The sequence below is a fragment of the Micromesistius poutassou genome (genome assembly GCF_964030765.1).
Source record: "Micromesistius poutassou genome assembly, chromosome: 6".
Classification (NCBI taxonomy): Eukaryota; Metazoa; Chordata; class Actinopteri; order Gadiformes; family Gadidae; genus Micromesistius; species Micromesistius poutassou.
The window spans coordinates 12,714,970-12,735,981 of record NC_140276.1 but is presented as its reverse complement, the minus strand read 5'-3'; the positions used below and the strand labels follow the sequence as shown (position 1 = coordinate 12,735,981).

General features: G+C 48.8%; 2 protein-coding genes across 2 annotated transcripts in view; one reads left to right on the top strand and one right to left on the bottom strand.

The window, feature by feature from the left end:
• Positions 1-3,375: 3,375 nt before the first annotated feature.
• Positions 3,376-5,792, top strand: purab (purine-rich element binding protein Ab). The gene has a single exon (XM_084469734.1). The coding sequence runs from the start codon at positions 3,429-3,431 to the stop codon at positions 4,272-4,274; it is 846 nt and encodes a 281-aa protein (XP_084325860.1). The 5' UTR covers positions 3,376-3,428; the 3' UTR covers positions 4,275-5,792.
• A 9,759-nt stretch (positions 5,793-15,551) lies between these two features.
• Positions 15,552-21,012, bottom strand: part of psd2 (pleckstrin and Sec7 domain containing 2) — an 11,275-nt gene continuing 5,814 nt past the window's right edge. The window contains 7 exon segments of the mRNA XM_084469610.1: positions 15,552-15,855; positions 18,122-18,265; positions 19,197-19,234; positions 19,237-19,311; positions 19,314-19,339; positions 19,837-19,967; positions 19,969-19,995. Of these exon segments, the coding sequence (XP_084325736.1) occupies positions 15,628-15,855; positions 18,122-18,265; positions 19,197-19,234; positions 19,237-19,311; positions 19,314-19,339; positions 19,837-19,967; positions 19,969-19,995 (669 nt within the window). The 3' untranslated portion in view covers positions 15,552-15,627.

Here is a 21,012-nt window from a genome sequence, read left to right as displayed (position 1 = left end):
TCTTCAATATGAGACAGATTGACCGTGTTCATGCGGAAGACGACCAAGAAGTTAAGGTAACTTGACGTGCACGCCAACTTATTTACATAACATAACATAACATAACATAACATAAGAGATGGAAATGTGGCATTATAAAATAAATGTGGCATTAAATAAATAAAATAAATATTTTAAATAAATTAAATAAATGTGATAAATAAATAAAATTAAATAAATAAATGTGGCATTATGAAATAAATGTGGCATTATGAAATAAGAGTCACCTGAAATAAAAGGAGTCATTTTGACTCCTTTTCTTTATATAATATATTGACGAAATTATATATTTATATATATTTATATTATTGCCTAATTTATTTATTTCATAGCAATATTTATCCATTCATTTATTTTATTTGATATTTCATAATATATATATATATATATATAATATGAAACAAAAGGGAATTTGCTCTATACACAAAGCGACGACAGAGCCCACCATTAAGAAGCTAACTCTGCATTCAAGTTCACAACAAGAAATCCCTGAAAGTGTCGACGTGCAGTGTTGCCAGATTGGGCAGGTTGGGCGGGAAATGTGGCCCAATCTGGCAACACTGTCGACGTGGTTTGGGTTTTTCCTCTCCTGGTGGCTGCTGTGTGGAGCTACGGGTCGCGCGGCGGATCAATAGCCCCTTCAGGACGCCGCCGCTATCCATGGTGCTGAAACCTATCGACAGAGGGTCTGAATGGGCGACGCTAAATGGGCTTTGAGACTCAAGGACAGAAACAATGAGCTCATCGACGACCCTACAAAACTATTGTGGTTTAGATTGTGACTCAAAGCCTGAACATTACAACACTGGAATTGTGTCAAAAAGTTCAACAGAAAACAATAAATAAATAAACGTGTCTAATGGCATTTTATTCGTCGCTCTACCCATTAATCCACCTGCCCGTCAGTTTATTCACTTTTAAGTTGACTAATTATAGTTAAACTAGGCCTAAAGAAAGCCAGCCACCATAAAGGTGGCCGCTATTGTGATGTGACGACATCTTCCCTGATCCTTCAACATGACGTCATTAACTCACTCTGTTTGGAGCCTATATATCCAAAGCCTGATAGAAGGCCTGTTTGGTGGAGGGTATCCAGAGTAAGAGAGCTGCCCCCTACTGGTCAGACACAGACACACATTCCTCTCCAACACCTCCGTTATGTACATGACATGTACAGAAATATGTAATCATGTATTCCTTGTGGAAGCCTTCTATCCTCGTAATGCTTATTTGACTTGAATTAGTTTAAAAGTGTAACCATAAAACCTTTGTGGTTTAAAACTTTGTTATGGTCGGCTATTCTTTTGTTATTTTATATGATTGTACATTAGGTTATTATTACTTAATGCTAGTTATTGAAATTAATTCATACATTCATTTTACTCATTTTTGATTGATCAATATATTATTTTGTGTCAAAAATGTCAGCTCATTTAAGAATATATGTGCTATTTACATACAAACACACACACATTCATTATTGCCATTGTTTATTTTTATATGTGTACATCATTTACTTTTAGATAATCTAATTATTTTTCAACCGTTCAACTGGATATCTGACACCCCCCCTCATCAGTAACCGTTGCCTCACACTTCAACTGCTCATCGTCATGGTGGGCCTGGTGGACATTCTCACTCAATGATCGGGTCATAAACAGACACCATCACTGTCATATACTGACACCATCATATACTGGCACTATTATTGTTATAAGCTGACACTATCATTGTCATATACTGACACTATTATTGTTATAGACTGACACTATTATGGTAATAAACTGATGCTACTATTGTTATAGTCTGACACTATTATGGTAATAAACTGATGTTATTATAGACTGACACGATTATTGTCATAAACTGACACTATTATTTTCATATACTGACACTACTGACACTATTATTGTCATATACTGACACTATTAATGTTATAGACTGACACTATTATGGTAATAAACTGATGCTATCATTGTTATAGACTGACAGAATTATTGTCATAAACTGACACTTGCATTGTCCTTATGACATTATCATTACACCAATCTAAATCAAATGCATTGCATGTGCCAATGGAAAGAGAACTGGGATTGTGAGTGTTTGGTCTCTGCTTTTAGCTTTAGTTTCATCTCTGAATTTGTCTCTCCAGTTTGTCCACAGTGGTGCTGAACCAGTGACCAAGCACACAAACATCTACTTTTATGTGAGATCTTAACCTAACCTGAACCCTCAGCCCCTAACCCTTCTGGTTAAGAGATAGCTCTGAGTGCAGGTTGAATGCATTCCCACCTGAAGGACAGGGTTTGGCAGCCTGGACCTCAGTGACTGAACTTAAGTTGCTCAACAAACTTAAATTGTGGCTAATTAGGTATACTTTCATCCGTAGTTGTCTCATGTCTTTCAGTTAATCAAGCAGAAATTAGCCATCTAGTTTTTGTGTTAATTAATAAACTAAGGTTCAATGAGCCCTGTACATCTTACACAGCATAAAAAAACCAATGCGCAGAATATTCAACTGTTGTTGTAAAGGCTTTCATCACTAAACACTGAACCAGGCTCAGATCAGTGTACTCTGTGATGGCATGGGAACTATTCATCAATCGCTTCTTATGGTTTTTGGTTTGAAAATATATAACAAATTACAGGTTAATTTTCATTAAATACATCCAAGGTATCCAGCATCCATGTAGTTTTGATGTCCAAACCACCACAGTCATGAGGTCCTATTGTCTATATATCTATATGTCTACATGTCTATACAGTATGTCTATAAGTCATGTATAAGTCTACAAGTCTATATGTCTATACGTCGTTATGCCTATGAGTCTACTATCTATGTCTAAAAGTCTTTAAGTCTAGTCTTTATGTCTATAGGTCTTTATCTCTATATGTCAATGTCTATATGTTTGAATGTCTATATTATATGTCTATATATCTATAAGTCTACATGTCTATACTGCATGTCTATAAGTCTTTCTTATATATATATATATATATATATATATATATATATATATATAAAGACTTAGTATAAGTATTTATGTCTATATGTCTATATATCTATACATCTATATGTCTATGTCTATATGTCTGTATAAGTCTTTTTATTTATGTCTCTATGTCTCTATGCCTTTATGTCTTTATGTCTTTCTCGGCGCATGTAGAATCACACACAACGTTGCGGGCAGCAGGACGCGTTGGTCTTGAACGCACCCCACTGTTCCAGCGGACTATAACCCATTACAGTAGCAGCTTTCATTTTTTTCTATTTCTTAGTTCTCATCTGAGCCCCGAGTCTCGCGATAGAGCGGCGGAGTGGTTTGACAGGCAGTCGAGGTTGCAGCAGGCAGAGGGAGACGGTGGAAGGTAAGCAGGGAGGCAGCATCATGGCGGACAGAGACAGTGGCAGTGACCACGGAGGGCCCGCGGCAGGCCCCGGCTCGCTGCCTCCGGGCGCGATGGGCGCCGTGTCGCGTCTGCAGCACGACACCGAAGAGCTCGCCTCGAAGCGCGTCGACATCCAGAACAAGCGCTTCTACCTGGACGTGAAGCAGAATGCTAAAGGCCGCTTCCTAAAGATAGCCGAGGTCGGGGCTGGGGGAAATAAGAGCCGCCTCACTCTCTCCATGTCTGTGGCCGTGGAGTTCCGCGATTATCTCGGCGACTTTATCGAACATTACGCCCAGCTAGGCCCGAGCAACCCGGACATTGTGCAGGATGAGCCGCGCCGCGCGCTCAAGAGCGAATTTCTGGTGCGGGAGAATCGGAAATATTACATGGATCTGAAAGAGAACCAGAGGGGGCGGTTCCTCAGGATCCGACAGACCGTTAATCGGGGGCCCGGATTGGGAAGCGCACAAGGCCAGACCATCGCTCTGCCGGCCCAGGGGCTGATCGAGTTCCGCGACGCTTTGGCCAAACTCATCGACGACTACGGGGTGGACGAAGAGCCGGCGGAGCTGCCCGAGGGCACCTCGTTGACGGTCGACAACAAGCGCTTCTTCTTCGACGTGGGCTCCAATAAATACGGCGTCTTCATGCGGGTCAGCGAGGTGAAGCCCACCTACCGGAACTCCATCACGGTGCCGTGCAAAGTGTGGTCCAAATTCGGCAACACCTTCTGTAAGTACGCGGACGAGATGAGGAAGATCCAGGAGAGGAGTAGAGAGAAGCGCGCCTCCGAGCTGCTCCCCGAGGGGCCGCACGGGGGCGACGAGGGAGACGACGACTGACGCGGAGCCGCACGCGGCGGCGGAGGCGGAAAAGAAGAAGAAGAGAGAAAAGAGATGATGGAAAAAATACATGAACCACGCAGACAAAAAACTGAACTTTAAGAAAAATAACAGACTTTAACTGTAAAATAGAGACGAGAGAATTCCAAGGGAATCACCCCCACCACCACCACCACCACCACCAACAACACCACCACCATCACCCCAACCCTCCCCCCTCTCTCCCATCCCCCCCCCCCCCCCCCCACACAACCTCCACAGACATGGCAGCGCCTCGGCTGTCGCCTCCTCGCGCATTGTACTGGACGCCCCCCCCCCCCACCCCCCACACTGACCGACCGTGCTGCTACCAAGACTCACCTGTAAGATATGAACTGTTGTTTTTACCTACTTGATCTAAACGTGACAATGAACTGAGTGTATCGACCACACCACAGATTTTGCACACCTTCGAAGCTATTTCGAATCAAATGATTTTCAAAATTGTAAAAAAAAAAAAGATGATGATAATAATAATAGAGAGCTATATTAAGATTTTAACAAAAAACGAAACCAGAGATATATCTAATAATGCAGAGGATACTGAGATAACTACAACGAATTACGGTCTTAAAGTATAAAGTTGAACGAGTATTTGACATCAGCACAAAGAGAATATATATATTGTGGACTTTCTAAAAACCAAAATTTGAACAACAGATGCAAAGTTTATTATATTGGTAGCCTAGAATAAAGATGAGCGCTTAAAGAGTGTGACAGGCGCACTACAGGCTTATTAACACTCAGCATGCAGAGGTTCATGTCTGAATAGACCTTTAGTAAGGTAGGCTTTAGTCTTTATTTTAACCTAAGAGTAGCTGGCTAATGGCAGCATTTTGTCCATGCTATTATGGGATTGGTTACAAACTCAAAAGACTAGCCTATGTTGTGTGTGAATGAACGGGATGCGTGTATCTCTGTGCGCTACTATCCAGCATCTGATCTCGTGTCACCATGTCCATATAAACTTAAATGAAAAAAGTGCTAACTTAGATGTACTAATTATGATTTTGTGAATCAGCAGTAAAAAAAAAGAAAAAAAAAATCCTTTTTTAAAAATGCCCACGTTTTCTGCGGGTAAAACACTTCTCTCTTTGGTCCCCTTCTGGAAGGAGGGGGACGCGAAACGGTACGGCCCACCTGTGGGAGCGCCAGGCGCGGGAAACAAAACAAAAAGACGCGCTAGCGCGCAGCGCGCAACTGTGCGTCCAAGGCATCCTCTCTGACGTCATTACAACTCGGTGCCTTATACACTCCACTCGTTTATGTGTCCTCACGTGGTCCGTACGTTTCATTTATGAGCGCCGCAGGCCAAGCAGTGCGAGGCTGTGCTTTGACGCTTTGGTGGCGCGCCGGGCCCCGTCTTCTTTCGCATTGGGGCGAATAAACGACGTAGACACACTGGGAGGCTTTCCAGCTGTGATACAGAGTGGAACAAGGGGGGCGGTTTCTGCCCCTGGTCAGGACAGCCCCCCCCCCCCCCCCGCCCCTCCCCCAGGAGGATGAGGTCAGGGGCCGCGGCTGGGCCTGTGGTGTGTGTGTGTGTGTGTGTAGGCCCGCATGGCACCAGGTGGGACCGCCGCAGTGGGGGGGGGGCGTTGGGGCACCGCCGGCACCCTAGCGTTAAAAGCGGACGCGGGCCGGGGGGGGGGGGGGGGGGGGGGGGTTGCATGAGGATATCTGTCAGAGTGGAGGTAGATGCCGCGGAGAGGGGCCGGGCCCTGTTCAGAGCAGGGGCCAGGCCCTGTAGAGAGCCAGGCCGTCCGGCCGGTCAGCCAAGCACCCCCTAGCCGTGGTGAAGACGTGAGGCCCCTGAGAGCCGGGGCCCGGGCAGTATCTTATCTCCCTATGGTGCTACAGCCCCTTGATAGTTCCCAGGGGGCCCTCGCCTGTCACTTTTGCATTATTATTATTATTCTGATTCTTATTATTATAAAGATTATGCTTTTTTGTTGTCCTCGAAAGTTGTATACTCCACATTTGATCGCCCAGTTCCCCGTGACGTGTCGGTCTCTCTCTCTCCCTCTCTCTCTCTCTCGGGCGGCGGGGGGGTCCCACTGGCTGAGGCTGGACGTTTCTTACTAGTGTGCAATATTGTGTACGTGCCAATAGTGGCATTGTATCACATGTATAGACTCTTATTAAACATATGTAAAAAAGATGTATAGGCTATGTGATCGATAGATATTTGAGAAGCATGACAACGAGGTTGATAATTCTGCATCATATTACCGAAATGTGAAGTCTTTCTCCTGAGGCACTTGCTCTTATGTGGGAGTTCATCCTATAGCGAAAGAAAAACGTGAAAAAAAAAAAAAAGTCTGAGCGATGGTGAGGTGTTTCCCCCTGTCGTGTGAACCGGTGGGCTGCCTTGTCTGTCTCTCGGTGTAGACTAGTCTCAGTGTTTTGCGTTCCCCCTTCCCCTGTAGAATTACCCCCTGGACAAAAAAGCAAGGTCAATCCCAGTCCACGTCTCTTTCTTGGACACTTTAAACACTGAGCAGAGAGTTTAGGAAGGCCCTCCATTATGTCTCCTATGTCACGTTCTCTGTAACGGCATAACGGTGAAGTGGAGCATCATGGGAATTTGAGTCCCTGTCCTTCGCTAGCACGCACGCACACAGACACACAGACAGACCACAAGTCACGTGCGTGCACGTGACTTGACAACACATTAAAATGTAATGCCCCCTCTTCCTTTCCAAGGCCTCTTCTCTGCTAACAGCGAGTAGCTAACGGATGAATATTGAACGCATCTTTATAGAATCGCGCTCTTTAACAAACAGAACACAACGGCCCTGCGGGGCCAGGAAGACAGTCTTCCTGTGTGCCGGCCTTGTGCGCGGCCATTGATAAGCAGGTGAGGCTGAGGGGCAGCCCTTTGAGTCGGTGCTGTCTCGCTGCCTGCGTCTCTCCGCCGGCAGCGGGGCCAGAGGCCCGAGCTCAGCGGTGGCAACGGCGGGTCACTGAGTTCGTTGTTCGCTTTCCTTTTTTCTCTTCCTTTTTTTTTTCCTCCCCTTTCCCCCCTCGTAGGGCCGCACTCCTTCCAGTCCTGCTGATCGCTCTCTCCTCCCCGCCGGGGCTCTGAGTCCAAGGCCCGCCCGGTGATATTGTGTTCATAAAACACAACCCCATTTCCATTTTGATTCGGATAATCCCCCCCTGACACCCCATCTCTCTCCCCCCCCTGCCCCGACCCACTCCCTACGTAGCAGCAGCAGCAGCTAACAGACTCGGGCAGAATATTCCTCTGGCTTCGACCTGGCCGACCTCAAACCGTTTGTCTGCGCATTAGTTAACAATCAGCGAGGCGCAGAGTGAGCTGCTAACTTCCCCCTATCAGGTTTATTTAAAGTAGGCTGGATTAGATGGGTCTTATACCAGCCAGGCAGAGCCAGACCGATCACCAGAAAGTGACCTGAGGCCGGGGAGAGGCAGAGAGGGACAGACAGTTGCCGGCGCCTGGATGTGTGCGTGCACCGTGTGTGTGTGTGTGTGTGTGTGTGTCTGTGTGTGTGTGTGTGTGTGTGTGGAAAAGGCCCCAGCAGGTAGACAGTACTATTAATGTTATTGAAAAACCCAGGCGCTGTCTGCCCTGCCAGAGAACCTGTGCCAGTGCACATCTGGGGCTAAAACAGAAACAAAAGGCCCTAATCCAATCCTCCTCATTCTCCCTCTGTCTCTCTCTTCTCCATCTTTCTGTAAACTTGATTTATTCTCGATGGAGTTCGCCTGTTGCGATGGAGCCAAGGAAATAGTTGGAGTGCAGGGGGGTGGTGGGAGGGCTGGTGGTGGTTAGAATCCATCTGGCTGAAGCACGGTGTTTCGGGGTCCAAAGTTTGTCTCAGAGTGCTGCTGAAAGGCCCAGAGAAGCCTGGCACTGCACTGTGGACGGCAGCCCCAGTGTGTGGAGCAGGGTGGGATTAGCGGCTCAGTCACTCCCCTAGTGGACGGCCGCAGCACTTCTGTTTCCTCCTCACCTTATCCTGTCCTCTCGTTCCAAGAAGCGAAGAAAGGCACCAACCTCGGCGTTGACCCGTGTCCCCGCCGCCACCGCGGCGGCGCGGGTTGTGTTTGGGTCGGACCTCGGGTCTGGTCGTCCTCCGGTGATCCCAGGAACTGGCCTCACGTTGATTTGAAGTGAGGCCTCCTGTAGGCCACAATAAGAACTGGAAGTCAAAAGAAAAGTCACGTTCCTCTTCTCTTTTCCCTTCTCCACCAATGGCCAAATATAGAGTCTGCATCTGCTTATTGACTTCACTTTTTGCCTCACTCGAAAAGCACTTTTTTCTTCCCTCCCAAAGTTTCAAAAGGTTCTCTTTTCTCCCTGCAGACAGTTATTAAAAGGGGCGGTGCTAAACGGGCTGCTATGTCTGTGACCACGACGTGATTTCCGAATCGTGCAATCTTCTTCAGTCATTTCGGGTCAGCGAGGCGGTGATCTCGCAGAGCCAGACTCCTGTATGTTACACTAAAGTGTGGGAGAATTCACGCACAAAGTTGAATGACAAAGAGCAGAGCGCTCTCTTGTCGAGCCGATGACCCCCAGGACCACTACTGTCAGCTGTGTCACCGCTCTTGTCGAGAGCGGAAACCAGAACAATCTTCTGGGCAAATTCATAGGTGTTCTTGGGTCTTCGCTGACATGTCTGACGAGAGTTTTCCTCCCAGACACTCGTCCACACGCTGCACGGCCTGCAAGGGTCTGGCTCTGCGAGATAAGGAACTACAAAGATGGCCGTGCGCTCGGGGGGCATTCACAAAAAAGAAAGAGAATGATCGTTAAAGTGGTGCAAACGAGATGCAGTCTAATCTAGCCTATAAGGGCTAGCACAGAGTCCTACTTAAAAAAAAAATACAGGAGGTGACCTTGCAGCCATGTTGCATAGGCCTACCCACAATGCACCCTGGTCTGTATACAAGGATTCAAGTTCAAAATGGAAGGTTATTCTCTCACTTTCAGACGTGTTTGCTTTGAAATGTCAGTTATCGAGCGGTGCGGTGTCACCGCGGCGGCTGGCTCGGAGCAGCGTGCGCGCGGCCGAGGGCAGTCTGAAGGGAAGAGGCCAGGAATGACCTATTAAGCGTAATATAAGGCAGTTACGATCACTTCCGAGGCCCCAGTCCAAACCCCTTGCTCTGCGACTATTATTCCTTAGAACTGCTGTGCTTGCTACTACTACTCCTGTTGATGTGTGTTTCTTTTATGATTTTTGTCAGACACGCATATGGTGATACGAATCTGGTATCGGTCTTATCAATCAATGATCAAACCAGTCCTGGAAACGTTTTACTGGTCAAATATTGTTGCATGTGGTCCATGCACAAAACTAGTACTGTTGTCATGGCTACATCTGTAGGTGTGTGTGTGTGTGTGTGTGTGTGTGTGTGTGTGTGCGTGTGCGTGTGCGTGCGCGCACATGTGTGTCTATTGATCTGCTTATCATCGCAGTGTGCAACATGGGACTATTCATGGCTGATGTATCTGACTGTAATGTAACACATGTTCAAATCGAAATATCACACTTCTGTCTGGCTTTGCTCGAGCAAACCCTTTCAGAAGGCAGGCTCCAAACGTCCACAAGGTGTTCCACACACTGGCCAACCGCGCAAGTGTTGTCGATTTTCTATTTTGTCTGTTTTTGATTTCTTTTGAACTGGCCATTTACACTTCCAGATGCATCGCACAGCCAATCAGAGCCTCTGGTCCAAGCCAAGCACTCTATGACACATCAGAAACAATGGAGAGAGAGATTGCAGTGGTTGAGTCCCCCACGTGCTCTGTTTGCACAGATTATTATAACTAGGGTCCATCATGTTTGCAGACTGTATAGGCTACTGTTGTGTGTAGTAAAAAAAAAAAAAAATGGAATGGTACCTGAAATGTTTTTGAAGACATTATGGATATGATGTTGGAAAATGAATCCTGGAGCTGAAGGGGTGGGTTCCATGCACAAAAACCATATCCATGACACCATATGGTCAGATCCCCTTACCATCCCCCATATGAAATGATATGTTGTATCTTTCAACAAATATTTTATCTGTGGCGTGTGTGTATATAAATATATATATATAAATATATATATATATATATATGGTTTGTTATATATGATGCTCCTCCTTTCAAAAAAATATACAATGTTAACAGGAAAAACATATTGCTGTTTTTTTCCTTCGTATTTTATACTTACAGAAAGCATTGAATAAAAAAATGGATAAATACTTGCACTTTAGATATATTAAGAAAAATTAAAAAATCTGCATATTATTTTTGATAGGGATCTCACATTCAAAGAGTATAAATTGCAGGCTTTGTGACTATTGCTGGACAGAGATGTACTGAGTTGTACTTATTGAAATATATTTTGTCTGTGTGTCAGAAGGGTTACTAAAGTAAATTGCATGATTAAGTAGTGCTACACCGATATTGTTCCTTTTTTCTTTTTCTTTTGGTAAAAACGTCTGAAAAACTGTGATAACAATCCTCTTGTATCATGTCCACCCTCCTCTCCACACCTGGTCCCCTGATTCCCCCACCTTCTAGAGTATTCCCCAGTGGAATACGGCCTTTTCCCCTGACTACATGAAGATGGTGCTTACTTTGGCTTTGACATCCAGCTCATCCTAAAACATCCTAACATCATTCTAACTGGCGTCCTCACTCCTCATTTATTTCTGTTTATGTACTCTCACTACCTTATTAAATTTCCTTTGATGGCAAAAAAAGGCTGTGTTGTTTTGTACGTTGCTGTTTGTTTTGATGTTGAGGAAGCTGTCGTCTGAATAACCGCGCAATAAAGAGTCCATTCCACGTGTCCGTGTCTCTTCACCGCTGCTTGAGCCTCTGACGCGACCGGCCTTTTGTTTCAGCGCCGCCCGGCCCGGTTCAGAATCATCGACTTCAAAGTAAAAGTTCTCCCCAGATCAGATGTACTTTTGACCTTAATCAGGGTCACACGTGACCTCAGGTGAACCCTGAGTTTGAAGGGACAGTGCCTAGGAGCGCTAAGGATAGCTGCTAGTCATTTAGCAGACATATATGCTAGTCATTTAGCAGACTTCATAGTAAAAGTTCTCCCCTGTTCAGATGTACGTTTGACCTTAATCAGGGTCACACGTGAACTCAGGTGAACCCAGGGCGTTGTTGCGACAGTGCCTAGTATAGCGCTAAGGATAGCTGCTAGTCGTTTAGCAGACACTTTTATCCAAAACGACTTGCAGTGGATTCAGAGGCAGGTAGGGGGGGGGGGGGGGGGGGTGGTGAAGGCATCGTGCAAGTATAGGTACCACACATTGGGGGTTCCCTGGGGGTCTGTACTGCTACGCTTTCCTGCCCCTACATGCCCACTGAGAAAAGGGACCCAAGGACACTCAGAACTTAAGTCCTTTTTCCATGTTACGGCCCTCTAAGCTTAGAGTCCTCCATTGCTTTCTAATGTACCCCTGCCCTAGTTTAAGCTGACTGAGGCGTACATGAGCTATCGTTAACCACACCCAACTACAGAACCGTTAAGTAATCGGGACATACACTGCTGCTGTCCAGGCTCCTCTGATTCCTGTTGCTATAGGTCTGTATTATTGTGTGAGATATGTTAACGTAATCCCATATGACTCAGATTGTGATGGCTTTGGCCTTGATGTCAGTATTTATCTGCTGTTGTGATGGTTCACCCAGCTGTGCACAGCCTCCCTGTCTAAGATGTGTCCATCGCAACCACGCAACTCATCAAATCGTACTTGACGCCCTTTGCTGTTTGTGTTCATTGTGATGCAGTGCTAGGCTACAGCAACACACTTTAATCAGGTCATCCTGCTCCCTGTATATTATATTTAAGACCTATGGGTGATTGAAGAGGAATGCATGGAGAGGCTGCATAAGCTGCATGTTAAACTCAATTACATTTACATTTTATTTGTACAGCCCTTAATCACCGGTACAGGCCTAAAAGTCTGTATATTTATGACACCCCCAGACCCTAGCCCACCAGAGGACAAGAAACAACCCCCTTAATTAGCAAGGGAGAAATGTTGAGGAGGAACACAGAGTGGGGGATCCCTCCTTCCAGGGATGGTCAGGAGTGCAGCGGGTGCCATAAAGGGTTAGGGTTAAGCCAAACTCTGTTTAACGCGTTCTCCATCACACAGATCACTGCAGGTTTTTATTTCAACGGTAAAACGAAGAAGAAGCGAAGAACCGTTCTGATTTATTTTCCCAATAATGAATAAATATATTATTAAATAAATATGTATAAAGCATCTCAGGCTAACATAACCACAAATGATGATGAATGTCAGACACCGTTGTTCCAACTCTTACTGAGCCAGTGAGGAATCAATCGTGGCCCGCGGAACAACTTTCATATAAAACGTTTGAAGCGGCAGAAAATAAAGAAACACAATGACAACCATGTGTATAAAAGCTTACTTTATGAAGCACGGACTACCCAGTAAATATGGCCTTTACATTAGTTCAGTATCCAGTCCGGAAACACATCGGATATACAAACAAATGGACAACCAAATAAAGACCAGAAAGTATGTTCAACGGTGACATCGAAGCGCCTTAGTTGTCATTTCCTTAAATAAACAAATCAACAGTTTCAATATTTTTTTTCCGCTCACAATCTATGTTACAGCACAGGCCTACCCTAGCACGACAGCCAAAGTGACTACAAGGGGTGTATATATATATATATATATATACACATATATATATTCTTATGAGTCAGCTTTAGAAAAGGGGAGAAGGTCCGTTCAGGAGATGTGGCGACTCTCAGACTGGACTATACAAACCATGTGGTCCAGCGACGCATCAGAATCCAGAATGTTCTGTTCATTCGCTCTCCAATCCCCCCCCAGCTCTGCTCCAGAGGGTCCTGGAGCCGGAGGGTGAGTCCCGTAGCTTCCACCAGGCCCAGGCGTCCAACCCTCTCCAGTCCATGGGGGCGAGTGGCAGGTGGGGCGGTGGGGGGGGTAGGGGGGCTAGGATTGGGGTAGGGGGGGTGCGTAAGCTGAGCCGATCTACAGTTGTGTCAAAGCTATATTCATAAGAGAATCATACCTGCGTGTGTGTGTGTGTGTGTGTATGTGCGTGCGTGTGTGTGTGTGTAAAAGCGACGGTGATCAATTAAGGTGCTTATCAAATTGCAGTACCTTCACACCCCAGCCGACCCCGGCGCCTCTCGATCAGGAAAAGGTCAGCTTCCAAACCGAGAACACTTTGAAAACCACCTCGGTACAAAGAAACATACAAACAAGAAGAGACTCGACGGGTCCCAGTTCCCCCCTTCGTCTATAAAAGAGCTTCTTCCTCATCAGAAGCAAAGGTCCGCCCTCCTTCTCCTCCTCCTCCTCCTCCTCAGCACCATGAGGAAGAGCTGGTGTCCGCGGTAACGCCGTCGGTGGATCCCCAGAGACACGTCCTCTCTCCGGTCTGACCAGCAGGCCCGCTGCTAAACCGACCAACCAGACGACCGTAACAAAAACACCCCCGCTGCACCTTGACCTCTGCACTCTCACGTCGTCGCTACGTCGTAAATACCGCCAGCGATACGCTGGTCCGCACCTCGGTACGCATCCCAGGGTCCTCAAGACGAGGCGCGCTAAATGAGTAGGCGCGTCGGAGAGAGCGGTCTCCGAACGTCTCCACGCAGCAGGAGAAACAGACCGGTTGCGGTGGGACTGAAGGCGGTGAGGTCGTTCATCGTTTCATTAGGGAGATGATTTGTGTTATGGAGCTCGTGGGAAACCATTTTACGTTTGTGGCAGACCACTTTACACACACACACACCCGTGTTGATTCAAACATGTCATCTTACGAATGAATGCATCCCCGGTTCCCTGATGTTACCACCCTGGTCTGTCTGTAGAAACCCTGTCTCAGCTACAAGCACTTAATGGCATGCAAACATGCAGTGTGTGCATTCTCGTTCTCACGCACACGCACACGCACACACACACACACACACACACACACACACACACACACAACCCACGGGTGCGTAAACAGAACACCAACGCAAAACATAACGCATAAACACCATCCAGACGCACACACACTTGTGTGTCCCGTTCAATCGTAGGCCTTCCACACATGAGCTTCCTGTTCGATTCCGGCTCGGAAGCTGAGCAGAGACCTGCAGGAAGTCTCGGGGGCGGGGGGGGAGGGGCTCAGGCTACTTTTAAAAAGTCCAGCTGCTTCCTTCCTCCGCGACACTGACCGCTGTGACCCCCCCACAAAGACCCCCAGCCCACGCCAGAGGGATTTCGTTTATCCAAATTCTTAAACACAGAGGCCGCTCTCAGTCCCTGTCAGGTTCACACACATGGTTCCGGGGTCGGGAGGGAGAGGAGTAGAATGCATATTGCTGCTGTACATCAAGGCTGCAGACACAACCACCCCTGGAACGTTACGACAGAACCACACTGCAGGGTCTGGGTCATCACATCGCGAGAACGAGGAACATTTCACAAGCTTAACCCACGCGTTCTAGACAGCGGTATATAGAGTTGAGGTGCCTTTGAGCAGGGCAGGAATGTGTGGCGGTGGCCAGAAGCTGTTCTGGGTGGTAGATGTGTGTAAGGGTCGATCAAAAGGAAGAGCCCGGACATGAGAGCCAATCCGATCGCGGGGTCCACAATGTCTCCACGATATGAAATAAATAAATAAATAGGCTCCGCCCAGAAAGGGGGGGACGTACTTCAATGTCCCGAAGTTCTTCCAGAGAGCCGCCATTGTTGTAGCTCTTTCATAATAATGTCGACGTCACGCAGCCACACACATACACACGCACGCCCACATACACGCACACACGGAAAACACAGACACACATGTCCACACATACACACACGCGCACGTGTCCACACACAAAGCAGGTGAGCGGGGACGAGACAAAATGCTACCGTTAGTCGCTCGTGGTCGGTCCAAAATCCAAACATAAAAAAAAGATCATAACTTAAAATCTGCTTCTACAAAGAAAGTGGCAGAGGAGGCTGCACAAATAATACTGACAACGTTGTTTCACACAGAGTTAGTGATCCGTCACGACCACGTGGCACGGGTGTCTGTGAGGGGGGTGGGGGGATGGGGGAGAGAACGGGGGAGATGGAGGGGGGGGCGTTCTTCATATATTGCTCAGGGAGCATCACCGTGGAGACGGAGAATCCACGACGAAAGGTCGTTCATCCGTGATGTCACTGCTCAGAGCTCGTCTAACAGGGCGGAGGGGGGGGGGGGGGGCCCTGATGATGATGATGATGATGAGGATTGAGGAGGAGGAGGAAGGTGGGACGGGGGGGACGGGGGGCCCGTTCAGCTCCGCTGTCCGGGGCCGGTGCGGCCGGACGCCCGGCCGTTGGGGGGCCCCTGGGCGTGCTGGCTGATGGAGGGCGAGGACTGGGTCTTGCGGAGCAGGGCCCCGGCGCGGGGCCCCTCGGCCCCCGTGGCCAGCATCACGCTGGCCTCGATCTTCTCCAGGTCGTCCGTCTCGGCCCGCAGCTTGGCCTGCAGCAGCCCCATGTAGCTCTCGTAGCGCCCCTTCTGCTCAGGGGGAGAGAGAGAGAGAGAGACCGGGGGGTTAGTGATGGGAGAGAGAGAGAGAGACCGGGGGGTTAGTGATGGGAGAGAGAGAGAGAGAGAGAGACCGGGGGGTTAGTGATGGGAGAGAGAGAGAGAGACCGGGGGGTTAGTGATGGGAGAGAGAGAGAGAGACCGGGGGGGTTAGTGATGGGAGAGAGAGAGATAGAGAGAGACCGTAGGGTTAGTGATGGGAGAGAGAGAGAGAGACCGTGGGGTTAGTGATGGGAGAGAGAGAGAGAGAGACCGTGGGGTTAGTGATGGGAGAGAGAGAGAGAGACCGTGGGGTTAGTGATGGGAGAGAGAGAGAGAGAGAGACCGTGGGGTTAGTGATGGGAGAGAGAGAGTGAGACCGTGGGGTTAGTGATGGGAGAGAGAGAGAGAGACCGTGGGGGTTAGTGATGGGAGAGAGAGAGAGAGACCGTGGGGTAGTGATGGGAGAGAGAGAGAGAGAGAGAGAGACCGTGGGGTTAGTGATGGGAGAGAGAGAGAGAGGACCGGGGGGGTTAGTGATGGGAGAGAGAGAGAGAGAGACCGTGGGTTAGTGATGGGAGAGAGAGAGAGAGACCGTGGGGTTAGTGATGGGGAGAGAGAGAGAGAGAGAGGAGACCGGGGGTTAGTGATGGGAGAGAGACCGGATTCAGTGGATCTTGAGGTCTGACTAATTGGCCGATATATATTTTTAATTTACATGAACATACTGCCAATCCAAATGACTTGAATTTATTTTAATTTATAAGGTTTGATCAATTTGACAGTATAATTTATCATTTGGGGCACTTATATAAATATATATATATATAAATCTATAGATATCTCTAGATCTATATATATATCTGTAGATATATCTGTAGATAGATATGATATACCAACACCATCAGTGATCGGACCCCGTACAGCCCACGAACAAACTACAACCATCACAGAGACCATCACAGAGTGACCATCAGAGTGACCATCAGAGACCATCATTGACCATCAGAGACCATCAGAGACCATCAGTGACCATCACAGAGTCCATCACAGACCATCACAGAGACCATCGGAGAGACCCATCGGAGAGACCATCACAGTGACCATCACAGAGACCATCACAGACCATCACAGAGACATCACAGAGACCATCACAGAGACTATCAGAGACCATCACAGAGACCATCAGAGACCATCACAGTAACCATCAGAGACCATCAGGAGACCATCACAGTAACCATCAGAGACCATCACAGTAACCATCAGAGACCATCACAGTAACCATTAGAGACCATCACAGACCATCACAGAAACCATCAGAGACCATCACAGAGACCATCACAGAGACCATCAGAAACCATCACAGTGACCATCAGAGACCATCACAGAGACCATCACAGAGACTATCAGAGACCATCACAGTGACCATCACAGACCATCACAGAGACCATCACAGAGACTATCAGAGACCATCACAGTGACCATCACAGACCATCACAGAGACCATCACAGAGACTATCAGAGACCATCACAGTGACCATCACAGACCATCACAGAGACCATCACAGAGACTATCAGAGAGGACCATCAGAGACCATCACAGTGACCATCACAGTGACCATCAGAGACCATCAGAGATCATTACAGTGACAGTTGCACCAGTGATGCTCTACTGGAAGTGGATAAGGTGTCATAAATAACTTTATATATATTTCTAAGTATATATAAACTACTGTTCAAAAGTTGGGGTCACACTTTTATTCAACAGTTTTCAGCTATGCTAACATAATTGCACAAGGGTTGATGTGATCAAGAGTGATGGGTGCTGGAAACGGGCCTCTGTACACCTCTATGTAGACATTCCATTAAAAATCTGCCGTTTCCAGCCAGAATAGTCATTTACCACATTAACAATGTCTAGACTGTAATTCTGATTCAATTTAATGTTATCTTATTGAAGACATTTATAAGTGGCCCCAAACTTTTGAACGGTATATAGTCTATATATATTTCTAAATATATATTAAGTGTGTGTGTGTGTGTGTGTGTGTGCCTGTGCGCCTGTGTGTGTGTGTGTGTGTGTGTGTGTGTGCCCGTGTGTGTGTGTGTGTGTGTGTGTGTGCCCGTGTGTGTGGGGTGCCTGTGCGCCCGTGTGTGTGTGTGTGTGTGGTGTGTGTGTGTGTGTGTGTGTGTGTGTGTGTGGTGTGTGTGTGTGTGTGTGTGTGTGTGTGTGTGTGTGTGGGGGGGGGCAGCATACCTCGTAGGTGAGGTAGTGCTCCTTGATGCGGTACTCCTCCCACGCGCGGCTCTTGGGGTCCGGGGAGGGCGGGCTCTTCCGATGCTCCTCCAGCTCCGCGCTCATCTGCTGCAGCTTGCTCTCGTGACTCAGTAGCTGCTCCTCCTGAGCCAATCACAGAACGGCACAAAAGTCAACACAGCCAATCGGATAGGGTGTAGAGTAAGTAGTGGGCGGGGCGTAGCATCTGTTGTCGGCTGTTCGTTAGAGAGTAGTGAAGCAGACACTGGTTTGAATTGGCCTCAGAGTGAAGCTCATTCCTATATATATATGTAATAGAGTATTAGTGTATGAAAGGTGAACTGTGTATGTTTTTCTATTGCCTTGTCACATGTGTCATAAGGTTATGTTAAATATTACATGCATAAAGACTGTTACATTTATTATTCATTGCTCATTATTATTGTAATGTGTTCTACTCTATATACTATTCCATTATACACTGACGTGAAGTAAATGCACTTGCTCATAGACGCATAGTGCTAGGCATTCCTTTATAAACCCTGACCTGTGTCTATGTGTTCAAGTGTGTCTGTCACACAGCGGAGTGGCAGCTCACCGCGTCAGAGGCCAGAGGCTTCAAACAGGAGCAGGCAGTGTGGAGGAGGTGCATCGCTGTGAAGGCGGTGGGGTGTATCTCAGTGGTGGTGGTGTCTTAGTGTGCAGGTGGTGTGTCCAGGGTGGAGGCAGTGCATTCGGGTAGTGTTTCAGGGAGGAGGTGGCGGGGTGTGTTAGTGTGGACAGTGGATTATTAGGGTTGCAGGTGGTGGGTGAGGTCAAGGAGGTGGAGGTGGTGGATGTGGTGGATTTGTGTGGAGGTGGTGTGTTTCTAGTGCCGTTCTGGGTGGTGTATCTAGTGCTGTTCTGGGTGGGGTTCTAGTGCCGTTCTGGGTGGTGTATCTAGTGCTGTTCTGGGTGGTGTATCTAGTGCTGTTCTGGGTGGTGTATCTAGTGCTGTTCTGGGTGGTGTATCTAGTGCCGTTCTGGGTGGTGTATCTAGTGCTGTCCTGGGTGGTGTATGGGTGGTGTTCCTCACCTGCTTCAGTCTGGTTCCTGACGAGGGCAGCAGCGGCCGCAGAACTTCTTCATGGAGCCGATGGCGGCGGGGAACGCCGGGGCGGAGAACAGCGCCGCCACCAGGTTGATCCGGAGATCCACGACATCATCTCCTCCTCACTCCTGAGAGAGGGAGGGAGGGGAGAGGAGAGGAGAGGAGAGGAGGGGGGAGGAGAGGAGGGGAGGGGAGGGGAGGAGAGGAGAGAGGAGAGGATGGGAGAGGAGGAGAGGGTAGAGGAGAAGGGAGAGGAGAGGAGAGGAGAGAGAGGAGAGGAGAGGAGGGGAGAGGAGAGGAGGGAGAGGGGAGGGGAACATAAAGTTTTCTTGGCTCGTTTAGTTTCCAAATCCTGCCCTCTTCCACTCTCCTCTCACTCTTTATCACTCTCTGATCGTAGCCACAGCACCTTTACACATGAGACTTGGTGAGAGATTTGGTGATGGTGTGGTGTGGTGTGGTGCGGGTGCTGATGGTGACGGTGGTGTGGTGTGAGGGTAGGAGCTGGTGGTGTGGTGTGGTGTGGTGTGCTGGTGGTGTGGTGTGTGTGGTGGTGAGGGTGGTGCTGGTGGTGACGGGGGTGCCGGTGGTGCTGGCGGGTGCTGGTGTGGAGGCCGTGACTCACGGGGCCTGCAGCAGGAACACCCTCCAGTCGGACGTCTTGAGCTTCAGCACGTTGGGCCTCTTGCTGTAGTCGGTGGCGCGCGTGGCCAGGGCGTGGTGGATGCGCACGGCGTTCTTCAGGTCCGCCTCCGACCAGGTCGGCGTCCGGCTTGTACTCATCCTGGACCAGGGGAGAGAGGGGGGAGGGGGGAGGGAGAGGGGGAGAGAGGGGGGAGGGGAGAGGAGAGGAGAGAGGGGAGAGGGGAGAGGGGGAGAGGGAGAGGTGAGGAGAGAGGGGGGAGGGGGGAGGGGAGAGGGGGGAGGGTGAGGGAGTGGGGGAGAGGGGGGGAGAAAGGAGAGAGGGGAGAGGGGTGAGGGAGAAGGGGAGTGGGGGGGAGGGGAGAGGAGAGGAGAGAGGGGAGAGGGGGAGAGAGGGATGAGGGGGAGGGGAGAGGGGGAGGGGGGGGAGGGGAGAGGAGAGGAGAGAGGGGAGAGGGAGAGGTGAGAGAGAGGGGGGAGGGGGGGGGAGAGGGGAGGGGTGAGGGAGTGGGGAGGGGGGAGAGGGGGGGAGAAAGGAGAGAGGGGAGAGGGGTGAGGGAGAAGGGGAGTGGGGGGGAGGGGAGAGGAGAGGAGAGAGGGGAGAGGGGAGAGAGGGATGAGGGGGGGGAGGTGGGGGGAGAGGGGGGGGGAGAGGAGAGGAGAGAGGGGAGAGAGGGGGGGGGAGGGGAGAGGAGAGGAGGAGGGTGTGAGGGGGAGGGGGAGAGGGGGGAGAGGGAGAGGGGAGGTGAGAGAGAGGGGGAGGAGAGAGGGGTGAGGGAGGATGGGAGAGAGGACAGGGAAGAGGAGGAGGGAGAGGGGAGAGGAGAGAGGAGAGGGGATAGGGGAGGAGAGGGGTGAGGGGGGGAGGAGAGAGGAAAGAGGGGGAGGAAAGGGAAGAGAGGAGAGGGGAGAGGGGGGTCTGGGGGTGAGTCCAGGTATTTCTGATACTAGATGGAGACCTTTGCAGATGTGTGGTCCCTTGTAGCGTACACTGCTTTACAAGGCTGGGTTATGTAAAGCTCTGGACTGGGACAAAGGTCAGTTCTCGTTATAGCCTCTTAAACAAAACATCAGATAAACGATTCGGCTAGAATAAATCTAAATCGGCTCGCTGTGAATAGCATTCCATTATTTTGATCCAATAATGAGTATCATATTA